Source organism: Gasterosteus aculeatus, chromosome 9 (assembly GCF_964276395.1).
Source record: "Gasterosteus aculeatus chromosome 9, fGasAcu3.hap1.1, whole genome shotgun sequence".
Taxonomy (NCBI): Eukaryota; Metazoa; Chordata; class Actinopteri; order Perciformes; family Gasterosteidae; genus Gasterosteus; species Gasterosteus aculeatus.
This window is the reverse complement of record NC_135696.1, coordinates 20,057,802-20,079,461: the sequence shown is the minus strand read 5'-3', so window position 1 is coordinate 20,079,461 and position 21,660 is coordinate 20,057,802. Positions and strand designations below refer to the sequence as shown.

At 45.5% G+C, this 21,660-nt stretch overlaps 2 protein-coding genes and 1 long non-coding RNA gene across 4 annotated transcripts; 1 reads left to right on the top strand and 2 right to left on the bottom strand.

Moving 5' to 3' along the window:
- Window positions 1–11,098: 11,098 nt before the first annotated feature.
- Window positions 11,099–14,665, bottom strand: LOC144383068 (uncharacterized). The gene is made up of 2 exons (XR_013450522.1): window positions 14,020–14,665; window positions 11,099–11,700 (listed from the first exon to the last, which is right to left on the bottom strand). It is a non-coding gene; the product is annotated as an uncharacterized LOC144383068 (long non-coding RNA).
- On the top strand, window positions 14,064–16,873 carry LOC120825432 (mitochondrial import receptor subunit TOM20 homolog). The gene is made up of 5 exons (XM_078079641.1): window positions 14,064–14,307; window positions 15,583–15,629; window positions 15,771–15,852; window positions 16,027–16,169; window positions 16,280–16,873. Exons 1-5 carry the CDS (start codon window positions 14,184–14,186, stop codon window positions 16,322–16,324), a joined length of 441 nt encoding a protein of 146 aa, XP_077935767.1. The 5' UTR covers window positions 14,064–14,183; the 3' UTR covers window positions 16,325–16,873.
- Window positions 16,874–17,468: 595 nt separating this feature from the next.
- Window positions 17,469–20,256, bottom strand: LOC120813325 (E3 ubiquitin-protein ligase TRIM39-like). 2 transcript variants are annotated; one of them, XM_078079639.1, is made up of 2 exons: window positions 20,066–20,256; window positions 17,469–19,573 (listed from the first exon to the last, which is right to left on the bottom strand). In XM_078079639.1, exon 2 carries the CDS (start codon window positions 19,569–19,571, stop codon window positions 17,931–17,933), a length of 1,641 nt encoding a protein of 546 aa, XP_077935765.1. In that variant the 5' UTR covers window positions 19,572–19,573; window positions 20,066–20,256; the 3' UTR covers window positions 17,469–17,930. The 2 variants fall into 2 exon arrangements, with proteins under 2 accessions (XP_077935765.1, XP_077935766.1); XM_078079640.1 differs by having other exon boundaries at window positions 17,469–19,540; window positions 20,066–20,227.
- Between the last annotated feature and the right edge of the window lie 1,404 nt (window positions 20,257–21,660).

Here is a 21,660-nt window from a genome sequence, read left to right as displayed (position 1 = left end):
TGTGTGACTTCAAGAAATGAAATTAAGCCTTTTTACTTCCTTTGAATGTTTCACACCTTCAAGGTTGTCTGATAAAAACGTCCCCAGAGAGGTGAATAAGAAATGTTCTAAAAGATTATCTTTAAGCGTCACATTACTTCAATGCATTGCATAAATGTGTTTATAGTCAGTCCTCTCAACCGTGTTACCTTCAGTCTGAATTATGTGTTTAACTTCTTCGCATTGCTCTTAGCAGCTCATGACCAGATAGAGAACCACCGTAAAGATACCCTGGGTATATACAGATATATATTTCTATATATACATAAATTCACACACACTCCCCCATTTACTATTCAAACTGAACGCTCTGTTCCCACTGTAAAAGCCTGTGTGGGAGTCCTTTTGTAAACATCTATAAAAAGACACACTGAGGTTTCTGCTTCGCTTCCATTTCTGTGTTTTTGGTTCCAACCAGAACATTTATAGAAATGCAGAAACAATCTACTGGTTTTTACAGCTCAGGGGGCTGTTGTTGAGTTAAAGTTGACTTGTGTCATAATCATTTTACTATGACTATTTTGGTAAAATATAAAATGTAATATTGCAAGTCTAGCATTTTCAAAAGAACTCTAACCTGTTGTATCTGACTGAAGTATGAAGTTACATCAAATGTTAATACTAAAATAAAGTCCTCATATACTTAAAGAAAGTAGGTGATTGTATAATAAACACAGGACACACACACCGGGATTTCTTTATTATTTTATTATGTTATGGACGTCAAGGACGAACGCCCCTTTCATCACAGCGCGACTCTAAAAACGTGGAGACGAACGCGCTCCATCGGCAGGCCGACAGAAGACGATGAAAGGGAGTTAAAAGCTCTTTAATTCTGAAAAAGAATCTTCCTGTGAAGTAACGAGGTGTAGAGACGCACCTGGAGCAGCTTTCATGTCCCGGCCGTCTTCTTTATTCAAGGAAATCAGAAGATCCGACTTTAAACTGATGATCCAGTCGGATGACTGATGTTTCATGTATTGGCTAATTCGGATGTTGGAGTAATTCCTCCTGACACCTTTTTAAAGGACTTTTCTCTTCAACATCAGTCTGTTATGTCTCAAAAAAGGTGGAGACAAGGACACGACTTTGTTCTTTTTCATTTGACTTTGACACAAAAGAAAAAGGACGTTTGTTGTAGAAACACAGAATAAGCAAACATGAGCTAATTAGCCAGCCGGCTAACTAGTCAGGAAGCTAATTCCAGCACGTTTTAATACTGAAAAACAAAGAGAATTACGCTCAAATAAGTCTGTGTTTTACTCTTCTCACGCACACAAACACACACACACACACACACACACACAAACACACACACACACCTGCCAAGTTTGTATTTACGACACATTTGCGCTGTTCCAAATGTTTTAATTGTAAAAATATCCAAACGGAAAATGCAATTTACGCCGACCACGTCGAAACGTGATGTTTGTCCCGTTGAGTCTCTGCGACTCAACCGCAGTCCTGCGTCATGACCACAGAGACGTCCTATTCTGAAACACTCATTTGGGCTTTTTTTTCATGGCAACGAGAAGCTACTTTTTTTAAACTGCAGTTTGGAGGACACGCGGGACTATTTTTTTTATTTTAGCCAACAAGATGATTTCAGACCCTTTGAAATGTTGATACTGAAGTCAAGAAACTCCCCGTGTGGTGAAGCCGAGGAGCCCCAGAGCGCCGCTCACATCTGGGACCGCTTGTTGGCGGTGGCGTTTGTTTACAGCCGGTGAAAAATGGCTGCCGGCCTTTGATGCCTCGCCGCAGCGCGTCGAACCAGTAATGTACACGCGTGTAAACTGTGAAGCATTTGATTACATCAGCGTTCATAAATCACGGAACCACCCACGTTTAATTCATCATCATTCATCACACGCATGTGTTCATCAGCTGTGCCAACAGTGTTCACATGTTCACGTGTTCACGTTCACATGTTCAGGGTTCTGGGGGATAAATAAGACGACATTGATCCCATGTATAAAGTTAAAAAGGTGTTTTCCTCTTTCCTACTTTGGTTTGTATTTGAGTTAAAACATTCGGACTGTTTGCTACTCGGAGACGTGACCTGAATTTAGCATTTTGGATTATTTCTTTATTTATCTCAGCAGGACGGATGTTATTGTTGCACAAAGTAAAAACACATAAAATCACAAACACAGACTTTTACTGTTCCTGACAAAGTGAATCTAATTCGGCCAAACTGAGCACATCCTCCAGCAGCTGTGACCCCGGCAGGTTGCTATGCAACAGCAGCAGCGACAGCGACGCGACACCTCAACGTGCACGTAGGGTGAATGAATGAGCAGTAACTCAGATATCTCAGCAAATGCATATTCTTTTAATCTACGTAATTCTAAGTCGCGTAAAAGGGCAGATGAACTTTTCATAAAGCTAACTGAGTACTTTAGGATCTTTTACTTTGGCGAGCAGAAAGACCTTTCATGAGATGTCCCAAGATAAGACGATGTAACCGATAATAACAAAACGTTACTCAATGCAAAGAAAATGAAATATAAAAGAGAACAACTATTTTTTCTGGACAGTTTGTGCTGTAGGGTTTGTGTCCCTTAATACGCTCGCGTATAACGCACACACACACACACACACACACACACACACACACACACACACACACACACACACAGCATGTTTGCTCACATCTGATCTGCACGTCAACGAGCTGTAAAAACAGCGTCCTCCGCCGGGCCGCTCTGTGCCTGGAGGCAGCAGGTGAGCAGATTCTGCTCGGTAACCCGTCGCCATGGAGACCGGCGCCCGTGACTGGTGGTCGGGCCGCAGCCGGAGGAGGCGTGCGCGGTTTCTCTGGAGCCGAGGGTGAACGGCCCTCCGGTTCAGGCTGAAATGAAGAAACGTTTCACGCTTCTCCCCCGCAGGCTGAACATCTGGTGCAGATGTGTCGCGTCAGTTTGCACCTCGACGTTGCGTTGTAGTTCTGTCGACACTACGCACAGATGTGTGAGATGCTAAATGTGTCCTACAGATTAGTCAGAGAACGAAAGTTCTGTTTGTGGACAAACTTCAAATAAATTACACGACAACAATGCTGTTTTCACTTTTTCTACACTTTTTAAATACAAAAAATAAAGGACCCTTCTCTCTGCTTTAACTTGCAACACTCCAAAAAGAATACCTCTATGTTATTCCTAAAAGGAATTTTCTTGTTGGTGACGGATGACAAACAAACCCTTTGAGTAAAAAATAGGACTTGAATTCCACAAAAAGTTTTACCTTCCTCTGCAGCAAAAACTAAAACGTTGCTCATTTGTCGAAAGCGAATGGATCACGTTGACTTGTGCAAAGCAGGAAGTGAGCAAAGACATTAAACCCCCGAAAAGTACTTTGTTTAAATCACATCCTGCTCACGAAGCTCTCGGCCCATTCGATTTCAGGAGGAAATGTCTCAGTGATTCTGTCTTCTGGTTCGTTCCTTCAAACTCTCATGTGAACAACGACACAAAGGTCAGAGGTGAGAAACTTCTCACAACGTCTTTCGCGATACAACCTCCCGCTCTCTCCGCATTGACTTTAAACGCGGCTCGTCTTGGTCTCGCTCACTTGCTTCCTCCTCTCTGCAATGTCCTCCAGCAATGACCAGAGGAGCTTTTTACGCAATTGCTCGGCGCTATGATTTCATTCTCTCGGCCTCCGCTGGCCGCTGGAGGAGAATGAAAAGTGGACGCTGCACCTGAGGAATACGTAACGGAGCGTTGGGAGGAGGAGGGAGGAGGACACATGGTCCTCCTGCAGCACGGAGACGCTTGTTCTGGGGGAGCAGAACGGATGGTCGGGGTTTTTTGTTTCTTTTCATTTTCTTCCCCCCTTGGAAGACATCACTTTGAACCCCGGCGCTGGCTTCTTCCATAAAGCGCCGGATTGAAGTCAGATGTGTGGCGAGGCCGGCGGTTCTTCTTCTCTTATTCAAGTCAACCCCCGGCGAATGAGCGGTGTCCCTGTTTTATAACCAGCAGAAGATGTGGGCCGAAGTTTTCTTCGAAAGCTGAGACCCGAACACACACACAAGTCCTCAAAGGCTTCGTTCAGACTGCGGGCGAATCCCATCGGCTCCACAAATCAAATGTTAGAGGTAGAAATCAGACGGTGATCAGGTTGAGTTGGTGTCTTCAGACATGCACGGGTTGCTGTGGTAACGATGAAGGTAACGATGAAGGTTTCTACGTCATCTTGGTGAATCTGATTTGAATCACGTTTCAAATCAACTCCAAAAGGTGGTTTTGATTTAAAAACTTCCATTTCAGTTGTTTTAGTTTCATCAAAGAGCCTTCGAAGCGACGGTGGCCGAACCGGTCAAAGAGACTCTTCTGACAGTCTGAGCCAACGTTCCTTTTATTCAGTTGTAAATGCACAGGACATCCGGCCGTGGTGAAGAAGGATTCAAATGTTTTCACCTGCATTAGTATGCATAGAGCCTGTTGCATTGAAGGAGAGCTGCATCGTGTGCTATTTGTAGCCCAAATGTGGCCTTTGTCAGTTAAAATGAATCAGCCCGTGAAAGTCTTCAGGTGGCCCAGTTTGGGTATTTTTGAATGTTTTTCTGAACCGGAGGAAATAAATTCCTGAGTGAAAACGAGTCTCTCTGACTTTACTGCAGAGACACGCTGATGACTGTTCAGCAGCGAAGACGGACTGATTACAGAATGAGGAGCTCAGGAAGACCGAAGGAACGCTAACAACCAGCGAATACGCCCATTCCGGCTACACACAACAATTAGATAGTCCATGTTTCACTCTTTCACTCTTCAAGAGAAAAGGCCACGAGGAGCCTTTTCTCTTGACTAAATACGACTTCTGCTTGAAGAACCAGCAGCAGATACCTACAGCGCAGGTTTGGATTTCTAGCTGTGCCACCACGCCATCAGAGGAGGGATCGAGCCATAATGTGTTTGTGTTACACGCTGTGTACATTACATGTTCTCAACACGCCTTCAGAGCATTAATATAGCAGAAAACATGTAAAGACATGTCCACCTGAGCAGAGAGTCACTACCCCCCATCAGCTAGCCACTGTTAGCTCTGTCAGCACGGTTGTTGCTGTTAGCAACGTTAGCTGCGAGCTAACCTTCACCATTTTTGGAGCCACGTTGAAATGGCCGATGTCACCACAGCTCCCACTCCTTCATTCCGTCCCGTGACATGTTGGACTACGTCTTCAGAGTAAGCTTCCACTGGGACTACTGTCTTCAGAGTAAGCTTCCACTGGGACTACGTCTTCAGAGTAAGCTTCCATTAGGACTACATCTTCAGAGTAAGCTTCCATTAGGACTACCGTCTTCAGAGTAAGCTTCCATTGGGACTACCGTCTTCAGAGTAAGCTTCCACTTGGACTACGTCTTCAGAGTAAGCTTCCACTGGGACTACGTCTTCAGAGTAAGCTTCCACTGGGACTACTGTCTTCAGAGTAAGCTTCCACTGGGACTACTGTCCTCAGAGTAAGCTTCCACTGGGACTACTGTCTTCAGAGTAAGCTTCCACTGGGACTACTGTCTTCAGAGTAAGCTTCCACTGGAACTACCGTCTTCAGAGTAAGCTTCCACTGGGACTACCGTCTTCAGAGTAAGCTTCCACTGGGACTACCGTCTTCAGAGTAAGCTTCCACTGGGACTACATCTTCAGAGTAAGCTTCCATTGGGACTACTGTCTTCAGAGTAAGCTTCCATTAGGACTACTGTCTTCAGAGTAAGCTTCCATTGGGACTACTGTCTTCAGAGTAAGCTTCCACTGGGACTACTGTCTTCAGAGTAAGCTTCCACTGGGACTACGTCTTCAGAGTAAGCTTCCACTGGGACTACGTCTTCAGAGTAAGCTTCCACTGGGACTACCGTCTTCAGAGTAAGCTTCCACTGGGACTACTGTCCTCAGAGTAAGCTTCCACTGGGACTACTGTCCTCAGAGTAGGCGAGACTGAACCTCTGGCCTAACAGTTCTGGTGTGCTGTCCTCATTGGCCGACTCTGGGATCAACACACATTGACGTTTAGATGAGTTTTAACCGTCGCCAAAGACCGGAGATTGGACAGCGTCCCGGCGATGAAGGGAAGAATCTCACGTCCTGCCTGCCAGCAACCAGAAGGAACGGTCCATGCTGAAATCAGATTCTCCCCCCCCCCCCTTTTTTTTTCTTTAATAAATCTCTGCAGACCAAACAGAGTCCAAGAATTACACTTGGCACACCCAGACCTGCTGGAACGGCTTCAGCCGTAAACCGTAAGCTTTCAGTCAATCTGACAGACCTCCCGAATCATCCGGATCTCAGGACCTGCCCCCCCTTCTTCTCCCCGCTCTGGCGGTACGGTTAACTCCTGGGGTCTGAGTTTTTGTGTGTGTTAGAGCCCAAAGCGTTCATCCCTCTGGCACAAGACAAAAACAGGACGGAGCTGCGTAAGCGGAGAAAAGAGAGTCGCGGCCGTTGACGCTCCTCTGCGAGGCCAAAATGAGAAACAAATGGCTTCTTCTCTGTTAGACATCTCTCCGCTGGCTGGCGTCCCGGACTCCTCGACCTCCACAGGCTTCAACATAAAAACAGAGTAGAAGAGACAAAAGTGTAACGTTCATGAGGTATCGCATCACATGTTGACATTTACGGTCGGAGCGATGTCATCGCCTTCGGGTCCAGGACGAAGTGGAGCGGGAACCTGGGACAAAAACTTAGACGAAATCAATCAAAAGAAGCCTGTATGTAAACAAAGTGTTTTCACACCCAAATAAATAAGAACGAAGGCGTGAGAAAGTACACAAAATACATGTGTTAAACATTTGAAAGCTTTTGATTTTGTTTTTTTATGGATCGAGGTGGTGGACCATCCAACAAACTGGGAATGAAAACAAAAAAAGGTAGTAAGAACTCGCAATAACAGCAACCGTGCACAAACCCAACCCTTGACCTTCACAGAGAATCCAGCCTCTCAAGGTGAAAACTGCGGCCGTCACAGGATATTTTCCCGTAGCGACCTTTTTAGTAGGTCAAACAAGGCAAAAACGTTGCACCTGTGAGTCATCAAATAAGTACGCGTTCAGGTACCAAAATACAGGTTGTGGATTTAGAGGCCGGGCTGTGAATGGAGACGATCAGGTCCGACAATCCGAGGGCTTATTACGATGTTGGCAGACTGAGGAGTAAAGCAGCTTTGCGAGGCTGCAGGTACCGTCTGCTGGACCTCAAAGGGTCAGAGGTCACTGCGTGTGCCTGATCACGGCAGGAGGAATACTCTTTGAGTTCACCAGGCAAAATAGTTGCCAGGTTTTGGTTCAGGAAACCCAACAAATAAACCTTTGAAGCGAAAGGAAGTCCCCTAAAAGTCCCGAGGAGACGGCAACTGTTTCTGCCGTCAGTTTTTCCTGGCCTCCTTTCCTGGCCTCCTTTCCTTCCCCCCTTGGCGGCGGAATGAAGCGCCGCCAGCTCCGGCAGATAAGAGACTCGAGCCGTGCGCCTGTGTTTGTTTCAAGGGCTTTTTGTTTTCTGGCAGCCACATCACAGCCAAATGTTCTCATCTAATTGGATAAGAAGCGGAGGGGAGGAGCCCGGGGGGGTGACGGGCCTCGGCGCGGCTTTACCGCCCGGGCGGCGCCACGGGAGATTCCGTCAACATCGGATTACCCGACCAGCTTCAGCGGTGTGCTTTAAGGCCCTTCAAGGACGGGAATCCCTCGACAGCGGGCTGGTAAACAAACATGTGAAGGTGCTTACGTTCCTCCGGGTTCCTCTGGGTTCCTCCGGGTTCCTCTGGGTTCTATTCCTATCAGCGGCTCCCGGACAACTATTCACCCCTAAACCACCAATTTCCCCCCCAAACATGTATGTGTGTATGTAAAGCTCCGTATCTGACAGGACAGCAAAGAGACTGAGTGTGGCGGCCTTGATCCGGTTGTTTGGTCACAGTTTGGCCAAAACACTCGTTTTAGGGATAATGGCCTGTAAGTCCATTTTGTAGGATTTTAGGGGTTTAATTTGCGGAAATTGCAAACGATATGAATACGTTTGCTTTTGATTAGTGGATTGATCACTTGTGTTTTGCTTAGAATGAGTACTTTGTATCTACATACAGAGCGAAACCAAACACTGGATGCAGGTGAAACGTGGATCCTGTAGATCATTTAGCCGCTCAGACGTCTTTTCCGTCACTTCCCCCTGAGCCCGGATCTCCAAGAGCAACATTTACCACCATTGACATTAACTATGGAATCACATCCGGGCCGGAATGTTTCCTCCGAAGGCGCCACAGAACCGCTCTGCCTGCGAAGTCTGTTCCCGTCGTTGAGCGTCGGACAAAAGCCAGACAGGCTTCAGACACAAGGCGCTCGTTCCCTTCCTGTCCTCGGCAACTTCTACTGGTTCTTTCAAGCGAAGGAAAAAGACATTGGAAAAAGAATGTGTCCAAGCCTCCAGAGGACGATGGCGGCGGCAGCGGCGACGATGATGATTCTCACTCTGGGGTTCACGCAGCTGCGGCGCTTGGCCAGCGGCCTGCCGGGAAGCGAGATCCCGTGTGATCCGATCGCACCGGGCCGCGTCCAGAGGTCGGATCTCGTTTCTAATGAGAAGAGGAAGAGGCTTGAGCAAGGCTCTACATCCCAGATGCAACTGGTTGTACTGGGCAGCTTGCACATGGGTGCAACCACGTGCACTTGGTTTTAAAGTAGAGAGACTTAAAGACCTTAACGGAAGTTGTGGAAATGAATTGTAAAATGCGTCCTCCCGGGTCACAGCCGACTTTCCACTGCACACAGATGGCACACGGCTAAAACCACTTACTGTTCCCAACAGATCCCAGTTCAGTGAAGCTTTAAGCTTGTTTGCTTCTTTCGTGTCAAAGTGGGGAGCCAGTCAGGTGAGAGAAAAAAAAAAAAAGGTGAAAAGAAGCAGATGGCAGCAGCTCAGCATCTATTAGTCTGCGGTGTTTAGTCTAGAAAATATGTAAAATGTCACTATTATTTCCCAGAAGCCCCGGGTTAACTTAAACGCAATAAAAGTAAATCCTCAGGTTGGGGAAGGCAAAACTAATTTCTTTTCTTTAAAAGTGTGTGTGTGTGTGTGTGTGTGTGTGTGTGTGTGTGTTTTACTGTACAGAGGGGTCACCAGGGTTTGAATACTTTGTGGTGTAAATCCAAAATAATCCTGTGTAATCTTTGTAATCTTACTCAACCTTGATTTAAAGGGCAATTTACAGAAGCCACAGCAGCCTCTATGAGTGCATTAGCAGTCTGATGATTGTTTGTTTATCTTCACTGAGTCCGACCAATCAGGAGGCAACAAGTGTGTTTGTAAACAAAAACAAAACCATTGTTTTCTTGAATCTATATATATATAGAGAGAGATTTTATTTTCTGAAATCAACAGATCTGTTGTTTAAAAAAATACTTTTAAATAGTTTTAAAATTAGTTTTGCAGTTATCATTTGTTCAATATTCCCATTTCGTACAGTCGAAGCAGAAAAATCAGTTTTTCATCAGCCAAAGATTGAGAACGTAACGATGTTTGTGCGTCTGTGTAGTTCTGCCTGAGAGTCTCTCGAGCATCTAAACTGCTCTCTAATGTAACAGGAAACACATTTTCCTCCCAGATTACGGTCACAGTTGAAACACACGCTTGACGCAGTAAACTGAAACATAACAACAATAAACGCTCCAAAGCGGTTTAGGAAACAACAACAAAAAAAAGACAGTTAGTGGAAACTAAATCAAAGGGCAAAAGAAAAAGTTATTTGATCACACGGGAAACAAACAGCGCTCTTCACTTCATCCTCATTCGAAACTAACTAGTGACATTTTACTTTCAGAAAAATAGCAACACTTATCGTGTCGAGCTCGTGAAGCGTTTTTTCCGGTATTTGGTTCGGGTAACTTTTGCTCTCACTCAACGAAATCGTCATGTCCTTGACTGTTCGCTCTCTTTCTACCGACCCTCGCCTGCCGCCCGGCCCCAGGGGTCCCGCCCCCAGAGGTCCCGCCCCCCCCCCCGGCGCTCTGCAGGAAGCCCGCGAGCCGCTCCGCGTGCCTGACGAGAGACGCCGCCGTCTGCTCTGCATTATTAACACGAAACCCTCGGGGGGATCATCTCGCGTTGCATGCGATCTGGCGGCTGAATGGCGGCGCCGGCCCGCTTCGGGACGCCGACACAATCTGCAGGTGCGTGTACCCAGGTCCGTCGTCGGCCGCGGCCTCCTAACGCCACAGATATTTCGGGAATTTGCTCCCACAGGTGAGAGGACTACTGGTTTTATCAGGTTTATCAAGCCATGTGCTGCACAGAGGTCATAGGTCACAGAGATGTTAGCACGCCGAGCTCGCAGGTTCTCATTAGCCAGAAAGGTCGACTCAGCCGCGTGGGAGCGAAAGGTCGGTTTTGTCCCAGAAGATTGTGGGTAAAAAAAAAAAAGAAAGAAACTGAGAACTGGACAGAATTCAACTGAATTTTTTGTTGTCGGTGAAGGTCAAAGTTCAATATACTCGTACACGTAGAGATACTTTCCAACAAGATTCTGAAAAACTGCTCACAGTCTTACACGACTACGACACCGGCCTAGTTCGAAGGGTCCGGGGGGAAAAAGAAAAGATTAGTCTTTAAAATGCAGGATCCGGGTCCCCTCTAAAGTATGACGACGTCTACCTGACGTGATTTTAACATGACTTGAACCATTAAGCAGTGGACCTCCAGCGCGCCCCCCAATTACTCAGCGCCCCACTAAACCTGTAACAAAGCTGGCGTCCCCTGTTTGATAAGTACACCAGTATACACACACACACACACACACACAAATCCTTTCCTCGGGGTAAATCTGGGTGGGAGGTTACGAGGTCAAACTGCATTGCTCAGCAGCAGTGTGTGGTTTAAACTCTCTCTCACACACACACACACACACACACACACACACACACACACACAGGCAGGAATAATTTGCCTTCACATTTCAGAGGCGGTGATGTGGATGAAGGTTGAACTCCATCATTAGAAACATGAACTCACTAAAAATAGATCCGGGGAGACTGACGGTTGGTAGTGATTCATAATAGTAACTCGCGTATGCCTGTTTTATATATGAAAGTGACAGATTTATTAAAACATGAAAACATGTAAAGTGTTAGTGCTTTTCAACAAAAGCTTATTTCTATCTTTTCTATATTTAATTTTATGTCTTTTTACAACAAAATGTGTCAGTTTTTAACCACTTTATTAAAACCAGACAAAATAACTTTTTTACCCCAAAATAATAATGATTGCATCCTCCATCAGAAGCAACAGTAATGTAGTGTTTGAATTACAAGGCAGCCCTACATTTAGTTTTGTTACACATGTAACACATGTTCCTGCACACATGTTCCTGCACACGTGTCCCTGTACACATGTTCTTCCACACGTGTCCCGGTACACATGTTCTTCCACACGTGTCCCTGTACACATGTTCCTGCACACGTGTCCCTGCACACATGTTCTTCCACACGTGTCCCTGTACACATGTTCCTGCACACGTGTCCCTGCACACATGTTCCTGCACACATGATGTCTGATCTCCCTCAAAATAGTTCCTTAGTCGAAGGAGACAGAAAAAGAGTCTGGTTCTGCTCACACAGGATCACACCAACATGGCCGAGAATCCAAACGACAGCTTGTTTGGAGGAGCTCCATCACTTCCTGTTAGAAAAAAAAAAAAAAAATCACAGAGACCCCAACACCCAACTACCCCCCCGCCCCCTCGCCCGGAAACTAAAGCCGTGGAGAATATGTTTGTGTGTGAGGGGAACTCCAATGAAGCTCAGCCAAGCCCTTCACTAATCCCCCAAAGACTCCCACAGCTCAGTGTGTGTGTGTGTGTGTGTGTGTGTGTGTGTGTGTGTGTGTGTGTGTGTGTGTGTGTGTGTGTGGAGGTGAAGCGAGGGTCCCACACTCTGCAGTCGGCCCACCCATATTTCATGTTTTCTTGTTCTGCTCTCTCGCCCCTCAAGAAGGAAATTCCACCTCTGACTGAAGGGTCACATGACCAAATCAAGCCTACGTTTCCCACAGTGCAAAGGGGCCTTTTCATTGTTATTCAATGGAAGTTCTTGCTCGGTGATAATATATAAACATCTAAAACAACAGTTTTATGTGTTGGATTCACATGTTTCACCAACGCATTTTGTCACCTTTTTTTAAACAGGTAACTTTTCAACTATCTCGTATTTCTAAGAGATCTGTTAATACCTTGAAAAGGCCCATTTTAGGAGGGAAAAACAGGAAAGACCCACGGCGCCGTACGGAGTTTACTTGTGTAACGCTGTTACGCTTCCGCCTCGCTAACGACTCGCTGGGGGGCTTCTCGCACACACACACACACACACACACACACACACACACACACACACACACACACACACACACACACACACAGAGCCAGAGATGTTTGTTCTGGCTAATACCTTCAGACATGCAGATGCCCAATCGCGGTCTAGTCGAATTTGCCAGGTGAGAGGAGGCGTGGAAGAAAGAACGGCTTAAACAACCGTTTGAACTGTTGACCCTCACGAAGCGTCGAGGGCGACGAGTGCTGGATGTTTTAAAGGGGAAAAGCTAAACTGAAATGGTCAAAATCATCAAATAAAACCTGTGCAGGTGACCAGGAAGGAGAAGCTTTTGACAGTGACAGACGTCGTCGTGCATCGTGCTTCCTTCAGCCCAGGTGTGCATCAAAAGTCAGGTCATTCTTATCTCATGCCGTGTTAAAAAACGGTGGCAGTTCTTGTATTTATTTCATCTTTTAGGGACTCTTTAAATCTGCTGTACTGTGACTCGTGAGTCTTAATGAGCCACAATGGAGCCTGCGATCCTCAGGTGAGGCCCCTCAGGTAGATCCCTTCACTTACTCGAGGCGTACGGAAGCCCTCGAAAAATACAATGTACACACAACAAGCATATAGAGTCATGTTAGTTACTAATAGTAACCGCTGTTCTCTCAGTGAAGCAGAGGCGTGGTCACGTTGAAGGGGTCAGGTGACCCGGGTCGATCTGTTCACACGGACTAATCACCGGCTGTTCTGGTGTCCCGCGATGCCGCAGGACAAACCATTCACGCGTGTGTGTCTGCGTTACTGCCCATCCACACATTCCAGTGTTGCTCATTTATGCTGCTGTGTGAGCTGCTGACTGTTTAAATCCTAAAAACCATCAGGCAGGCCTCTGAAAACCAAGAAATCCCAGGATGTCTGCACACACACACACACTTGGATTGACTGTGTTGGGCTGTGACAGACTGTGTAGTCTCAGTGTGTGTGCGTGTGTGTGTTTAATGGCGGGTCTGAAGGACCAACAGCTACCCCTGCAGACAGACATGCGTCTCTGCTGGTGTGCTGTGCAGCCTGTTGTACCCATAATGCTGTTGGGAGGAACATATTTAACACGTTGACTTGAATGGAGTCATCAAGGAGAAACAGAAACTGGACCAAAACACGTTTAAGAAATACTGAAGAAAGAAATTAGTTATATATAAATAAATTATTTTACCCAAACTACAAACATGTTATCAATTTATGGTGGTTTAGTGGAACACTGTAAAATGTAGCTAATGAATTGGCAGTAATTTAATAATATTTTACCAATATATAATAACCTTAAAATTAAAAAAGTAGCAAACATTTAAAATCCGAATATAGGAAATGATTTAAATAAAATACAATTTCACAATAAAAATAATAGATGTGACTTTATTAGTTTTCTGTTAATGTTTACGGAGATAATAGGGTGATTTTCACAGACTTCCACTCTTCAGATCAGCCGCCCTCTGCTGGCCAGTAGCGAGAATACGCGTTTAAATCGCCTCTGCAACTCATCATACATCACGTCCAAATCTAAAAACCTAACCAGTATTGTTGAATTCCCAAAAAACGTCCCATTAACCCACCACCGTCTCATTTAAAGCTTTGTTTTTAAACGTTTTTTTTCCTTTATTACACATTTCCAGTCAGGCATTTTACGCACCGGCTACAAGCGGTCAAACGAAGGGGTCCTTCCGGGTCCTTCCTGCCCTGAGCCGCTCCGCCAGCCCCTTGACGTCAACGACCACCGGAGGGAGGAAAGAAAAAGAAAAAAAACTACTAAACTAACCCCGAAATCCTCCCCGAACCGACCGGGTTCCGGCAGCCATGATGGGCGGAAGGACCAGCGCGCTCGCCGCGGGGCTGTGCGGCGCTCTGCTCGTCGGCTACTGCATCTATTTCGACAAGAAGAGACGGAGTGACCCCGACTTCAAGAACAGGCTGCGAGAACGTGAGTGTCGACCTCCTCTTCCTTCCTCGCGAACCAGGCCTCGGAGCTGCGGATCCGCTACCGTGGGGTGTCGACGCGGTTCCGGTCGGCTTTGCCTGCCCGGTAGAGGCTGAAACGGTGGTGGCCTGTGGGCTGCAGAGGCTCTGGTGTCCCGGTACAACCGGCTCGGGGCCGTCTGCTATCGAGCCGAACCCCGGTCCGCTTATCGAACGTTTTTTAAATGTCTTCGTATTAATTGGCGTGGAGTTAACCGACTTCACTGAGCGTTCGCTACACCGTCTTCGGGTTAATTCGGCCTTACGTTGACCCGCCGATCAGCTCTATGACCCTCTTTACGTGACCCGGAAGAGGTCGGCCCGGCTGCTTCCGGTCCTGCTCCCACCGAGGCGGTAAATGTAGTCCGCCTTCGGGGTTTTGTTGTCAACTAAAACGTTTGTTGTGTGTTGGTAAATAATTGTAGGAAACCAATGGACTTAGTGTGACAGCTGCAGACGTTGTGGCTTCTTTTGGTCATCAGTCATAGAAACAATAAATCCCACTAAAAGGATGGATGAGATGGAAGTATCTATTTGCTGTTGTGTGTGTTTTATCAGGACTCAAAGTAAATACTGTTTATCCAGGGTAGGTTTGTTGATTGCAAACTGGCTTTATTTTGTAAATGTCTCTTGTTATGCATTTGGTGTCACAACAGCAGCCTTTGCTGAAGGGCCCCTCTGCACACAGGGACTCATTCATCAAGCTGTTGCGTAGTCGGTATCACGGTGCCTTCTGCAGGGCCTTCTGCCAGATGGAGGTTACGCTTTTATCCAATCTAATACGAGAAGCTCTTATTGTGAAGCAGCAGTCACATGAATCTAAATCAAAATGTGCAATCGATTACAATGTCGGTATTTAGTGCCGGCTAACTCAGACCTTGTTTTCAAAATTGTTATTCCACAATTATATATTAGGCAATTAGACGATATGAATCAATCACCTCAGTAAATTTCTAATGCACTGATACTTTTTTGTTGTTGTTGCATTTAAGTACTTGCAGATACTAAGTGTCAATATTAGCACTAGATGATACAAGCCATGATTTTGACATCCGGCTTATTTTTCATCATGTTGTTTTCACATTTGACTTTGATAGTGATTACTTGTGTTAACAGTTAGCTTTGCTTTAAGTGTTGCTTTTAAGGACTTGTGTGATCCGAGTACCTCTTGATTTTAGTGAGTAAAGTTGTGATAATGAATGTGGACTCTGACGGTTTGTGGTATTGGTTTCTGTTGCAGGGCGGAGAAAGCAGAAGGCAGCCAATGAGAGGTCAGGCATGGCCAAGGTGAGCACCAACCGGCTGTAACACTTCCTGTTATCACCTGTCAATCAATTCACCACTGATCAGCTGGCTCTCAGATCAGATCTCACTACTGTTCACCGTGTGACGACTTCCTGTGAGGACCTGAGTTTGTTTGTCCTGCAGCTCCCCGACCTGAAGGACGCTGAGGCGGTGCAGAAGTTCTTCCTGGAGGAGATCCAGCTGGGGGAGGAGCTTCTGGCTCAGGGTAACAACACCTTCACAGTTTGAGTCTATTGTTTCTAGTTGTTATTCCAAGGAGAACGTAGACGGCTTTCATAGGAACTAACTGAAAATGAGGAGTGACTTTCTGTGAGACGTCACCACTGTAAGAAGCCCATTGAGGACATACGTCTTCACCTCGCGTCCTTGTGCTCCTCAGGAGACTACGAGAAAGGCGTGGACCACCTGACCAACGCCATCGCCGTGTGTGGTCAGCCTCAGCAGCTGCTGCAGGTGCTGCAGCAGACTCTGCCTCCACCCGTCTTCCAGATGCTCCTCACCAAACTGCCCAGCATCAGCCAGGTAGGGGGACACGTCTCTTTGTCCTTCATTTGGACCTTACAGGTCCTTCTGTCCTCCACGCAGAAAGAACACGAGAAAAAATGTTTATCGTCTTTGTTCTGCTCCTGCAGCGCATTGTGAGCGCACAGAGTCTGAGCGAGGACGATATAGAATGAGAGGAGACGACCCCCCCCTCACCCTCACCCTCATCTTCATCATCTGGACCTTCCAAGACGTCCCCCCCGACGCCTCGGCCTCCATCGCTCCGGGCCGCCGTCCATCACTTCCTGAAGGGGAACTCGTTTCTTTACTACTGGTTCATCCATGACAGTGATGTTTAGTTCTTTTTAACCTGAATGACCTGTTTTGTGGCGTTCAGAGTCTCTGGGTCATGACGTAGGCGTGCACTCTGCAGGTGGAGGGTGTTACCGTGAAGGGGCTCCTTCCTTCTGGGTGGTGCAGCACACGTGCTGACAGCCTCATGTACCCGGGTTACACCGTCTGACGTGTTGGTACCGACCGTCTTCCTGCTTCTCATGAGATCACAAACAGGAATCTTCTCTTTGCTCGGATGCTTCAAAGTATTTATTGTGTGTTTTTCTTTGTCATCGGTCGTCTTTCTGTTCGTTCTCGACTTTTAAAAAGTGATCAAATGTTTTGTTTAGTCATTTTAAAGAGGACGACACTCTTTAGGAAAATAAAAAGAAACGTGAAGGAACTCTGAAGTTGTCTTGTGAGGTAATTTTGTATCTAAAGGAGGTCACGCCTCCTCCACGTGGTCCAGTCGCTGTGCACGTGTCATCAAGGAGACAAACACGTATGACGTCATAAACTCATGAAGCTGCTTCATGAATAACAGCCTGTGCAGCTCCAACAACTACAGCTCAGCTGCTAAACTCTTGTTACATCATTTAAGTTCATGGTTTTGCTCTCCGGCACCAAATAAATACTTTGTTACTACAGCAGGAAAACTGTGGATCAACGTTTGTGTATAATTACAGTTGTATTTGGTTATTATTCTGCTGCTGGTTCTCAGTCGAGTGGATTCTCCTCAGTATCTGAAGCCACTGAACAGTTTCATCAACCTCGTGTATTAACTCACGTTAGAATTGATCTTTCTGTGGAACTCGTGTCGTTCACACTGACCAATTGTCACGTGATCAATAAACAAAGAACTCGGACATGTTTCCTGCATTAAACAAGACGTTTTTAATGAACATGAATATAAATATAACTTATGTAAACCCGTCATTTCTGTTCAGTGTTCAGTTCAAGTTATTTATGAGGCAAAAGTAACTTGTTCAAGAGATGTATGTTTCCTTTTTTTCAACAATCACTCTTTATTTTTAAGTCTTATTGCAAATATTCACAAAACAAATCAAAATGAGCCAAAGTGACTTTAAATAATTCAAACCACTTTTCACACCAAAAGAACATTTGCATCTATATTATTAATTCACTTTAATGCACAATAACAACAACACAAAGTGTATTCTGTGAACATGATGAAAGGTCAGAGGCGTTTATGAGAATATTAAATATTCAACATGTTTTCAGAGGCTTCACATCAGATATAATTTGTTTTGCTGATTTACTCAAAGTCAAACTTCAGCTTTGGATATTTAGTGAAAATAAAACAGTCTGGATTCAAAAGGTTAAAATAGATATTCTCCATAAGGCGTCATGATACAGAAATAAAGAGAAAAACATACAGTATTTATATAAAATATGTACATTTATTCCCTTTAATGAATAAAATCATCACATGAAATCAGAGAATGATTAATTTACTCCGACAGGAGAGATGATCAGAGGAGCAGAGTTTCTAACATCGTCATAAAAACCAGGATGGAAGAACGGGAAGAGCTTCTCAGTGAAGGAGCAGCCAGTGAAGGAGTAGATGAGAGCTGCAGCTTCTACGTCATAAAAGGAGACCACACCCTCCTCATAGTCCACAAACACCCCCACCTTCTGAGGACGAGACTTCACAGAGAGAACAACTGGAGGATCATCAAGAGCATTGTATTCATTTCCATTTATCAAACGAATAGTCCAGTAACCATTCTGAGGACTCAGTGGGATGAATACCTTCCTGTTGACTGACTCTCTGTTCACTCCTAAATACCACCGAGTCTTTCCTTCAACCTGAACCTCAAAGTAGAATCTGCCTGAAGAGAAACTCTGCTTTGTTAAAACACAGAGCCAAATAGAAAATCTCTCTGGGTTGTTTGGGAGATTCTTCTTGTTCACATCACCAAGTTTCACTTGTTTCCCATCGTCAGACAGGATGAGATCAGGATGAGCTGTTTCAGGATCAAGAGTCAGATCCACTGCAAACATCTGGACAATCTTCAGCTCAGCGTCAGCACACCACTTCTTCATCTTCTTACTGAGTGTCTCCTCCAGCTGAGACACAGCTCTCACCACAGTCCCCTCATATGAAGGACAAACACTGACCTCTGTCCAGTCCTTGGTGGGTGGTGGCTGATGGATGTTTGAGGACTGGAGAAGATGGAGGTGGTCTTCAGAGAGAGACAGCTGGTCCACCTCAGCGCTCCTCTTCATCAGCTCAGAGATTTCCTCTTCCAGCTCTCTGATGAAAGCTTCAGCCTGTTTCTTTGTGGCTTCCTGCTTCTCTTCTATTGTTTTGAGGAGCTCCTTCAAGCCTCTTCTAACAGACTCCATCAGATCAGTGAACACCTGAACACCTTCTGCTTTCTCTCTGCCTGCATCTTCCTCACTGAGGTTGACCGAGTGTTTGATCTCCTGAATCTTCAGTCTTCTCTTCTGGATCATCTTCTGGATTTCAGCCTCTGTCTTCTTCAGCTCGACCTTCTTTTCTTCATATTCTTCTTCCAGAGGAACAACATCATGGTTCTTGTGGTCTAAAACAGTGCAGAGCATGCAGACACACGTCTGGTCGCTCTTACAGAACAGCTCCAGAGGTTTATCGTGCTTCGTACACATCCTGCCTTCCAGGTTCTCCACAGGGTCCATCAGCTGATGTCTCTTCAGGCGTGAAGCTGTCAGATGAGGCTCCAGGTGAGTCTCACAGTAGGAGAACAGACACACCAGGCAGGACTTGAGGGCCTTCACTTTGGTTCCAGTGCAGACGTCACAGGGAACTTCTCCTGGTTTGGACTCTTGTTGCTCTGAGCTGCTGCTGCTGGCTTTCTGCTGAGCAGACTGTCTGAACTGAACAACCATCTCAGAGATGAAGGTGTTGACTCTCAAATCAGGTCTGGTGATGAAGTCCTTGTTACACATTGGACACAGGTTCTGGTCGCTGGTGTTCCAGTGTTCATTGATGCAGTTTATGCAGAAGTTGTGTCCACATGATGTGGTGACTGGATCAGTGAACACATCCAGACAGATGGAGCACAGGAACTGATCTTCAGATGGACCATAGTTTGCAGAAGCCATGTCTACACATGTTGTGGAAGAGAAGAAAAATGTTTTATTTAAAATAGTTTTCATGAATAGTTTTATTTTGAAACCAGTCCAGAATGTGTCCACATGCTGTGAATAAAGAGCAGCACGCTAACAACGCTCTGCTAACTTGGTGACAAACACGTAGCGTCTCATTTAGATGACTCACACTAAAAGCCTCCAGCAGGTTCGCTGTGGAACACGTTTAACGTGACGCACCAAGAGGAAACAGGGGAAGGGATCAGGAAACAGAGAGAGACTAAAGTTTAAAGCACAGAGATTCAGCTCCAAGTGACTGAAGTCCTGGACAGTTTGAAGCTGTTAGACTGAGTTACTGTATCGTGGGACTGTGGATAAACACACGTGGTTTTATTGTTAACATTCTATCAAGTAGGAAGTGAACACAGAGGAACTTCCTGCCTGAGTAAAGTACAAGTTGTGTGTTCTTCCTGCTTGTTGAAGGTGTAAATGTGACCAGCTGTACTCACCAGTGTTCTGAAGAGACTCTGCTGTGTTGCTGAGGAACACCTGATGACGTCACTTTGACTTTTCTCTCAGAGAAACACGGAGACTTGTCTTCACTGCAGCGCGTCTGCCTCTCTGACCAACGAACTTTCATTTCTGGAGAGTGACGTAGAAGCTCCGCCCCTCCGTGTAGCTCCGCCTCCTACTGGAGCATCATCAGCAGGTGAGGTTTGTTTCCTCCTCTGATTCATTCTGACTGCTGGAGGATTCAGTCATCAACAGTATGCAGAGAGAGACAAAGTCTGCTGCTAGAACTCACAGCTAAAAATGACAAAAAATGACAAATATAAATAAATAAATGTTTAAATAAAAGAATAAATACAGAAATGTATAAATATAAGTTGGTACCTAAACAGGACATAATTAAATAAATCTATTTCTACATTTCTATAATTCTGCATTCGTTTATGTCTGTATTTCTGTGTCCGTATGTTAATGAGCTAGGGCGATAGAATCCTCATGCTTGAGCGGGATTGGTCAAGTACAGTAGCGAGACAGAAGCAATCGATCCCCAGCACATCGCTCCTGTAGAGCGCGTCTAAAAGCTGCGAGCAGGCTTTTAGACGCGCTTCGACCGTCCGGGAAGTGGCTGAGCGGCTTGAAAACCAAGTTTCTGTTTAAACGTTTAGGCAGCATAACAACAGCAGTTGTTCGGCTACATACTGTGGGTCAAGGTGCCAACATACTAACGTTGTATTAAACTGAACTGTGATGTATTAATACTGTGGGAGACTGGCCTTACAAGGGTAAACAGTGGTACACAAACTGGAAAAGAGCCGTCAGAAACAGGTCACAGTGAATATAAGTTATCATTTAGGAGATTATATTATAAACTAGAGAGGGGAGCAGTTCCCTGTGAGAACCCTCTGGGGTGGTACCACCCATCCACCACCAAGCCTCCAGATTGCCTTTGTGGGAGCTATTATTTAGTTATTTATTCTTAAATATTATTGTTTGTTGATATAGTATTAAGACAGCTTTTTGTAATTGGTTTAATCATTTTGTCACAAAGTATGTGTAGTTTTGGGGAATTGGACCACTAATTAATTGGGTAATACATTGGGCACCTGGGGGTTATTTAAGGGCATAGCCAGGTAGGACCAGCATGCACCTGGGTGACATCTAGTGTTTTACCAGTGAGACAGAGTGACAGAGCGCTGCATAGGAAGGATTCTATGAAATAAATAACAACAAGAAAATACGCTTTCTTACTACGTGAAAGGAAACAAAAACTAGGTGCAGCAGCGGCCCTTTGATTGAAAGACTTGTTGTAACAAGGACAAATGACCACTACAGCCTCCGTTTGGTTGTACTCAGCCATGTGGGCCTTCACAACACATGCAACAAGTTTGTTCTGCAGCGTCTTATTTCTCTTTGCTGATTATAGCTTCTCCTCTTCACTTGATTCTAGCCGAGGTTTCAAGACTTCAATTGACGTCATTGACGTCAAATGAGCAGATCTCCCTCCATGAATCAGAGGCCGTCCGGCGTCCTTATAGTCCGCCAATGACGGCTTGTAGCAGCGCTCACATTTACGCATTTCTTCCCTCAAAAGCTT

What these genes read in the sequence shown, in the direction of transcription:
- LOC120825432 (XM_078079641.1), top strand. Translation starts at nt 14,184, where the DNA reads ATGATGGGCGGAAGGACCAGCGCGCTCGCCGCGGGGCTGTGCGGCGCT. An exon ending in AGAGGTCAGGCATGGCCAAG is followed by an intron (nt 15,630 to 15,770) that starts GTGAGCACCAAC and finishes TTTGTCCTGCAG; the next exon opens with CTCCCCGACCTGAAGGACGC. An exon ending in GGAGGAGCTTCTGGCTCAGG is followed by an intron (nt 15,853 to 16,026) that starts GTAACAACACCT and finishes TGTGCTCCTCAG; the next exon opens with GAGACTACGAGAAAGGCGTG.
- LOC120813325 (XM_078079639.1), bottom strand. Translation starts at nt 19,571, where the DNA reads ATGGCTTCTGCAAACTATGGTCCATCTGAAGATCAGTTCCTGTGCTCC.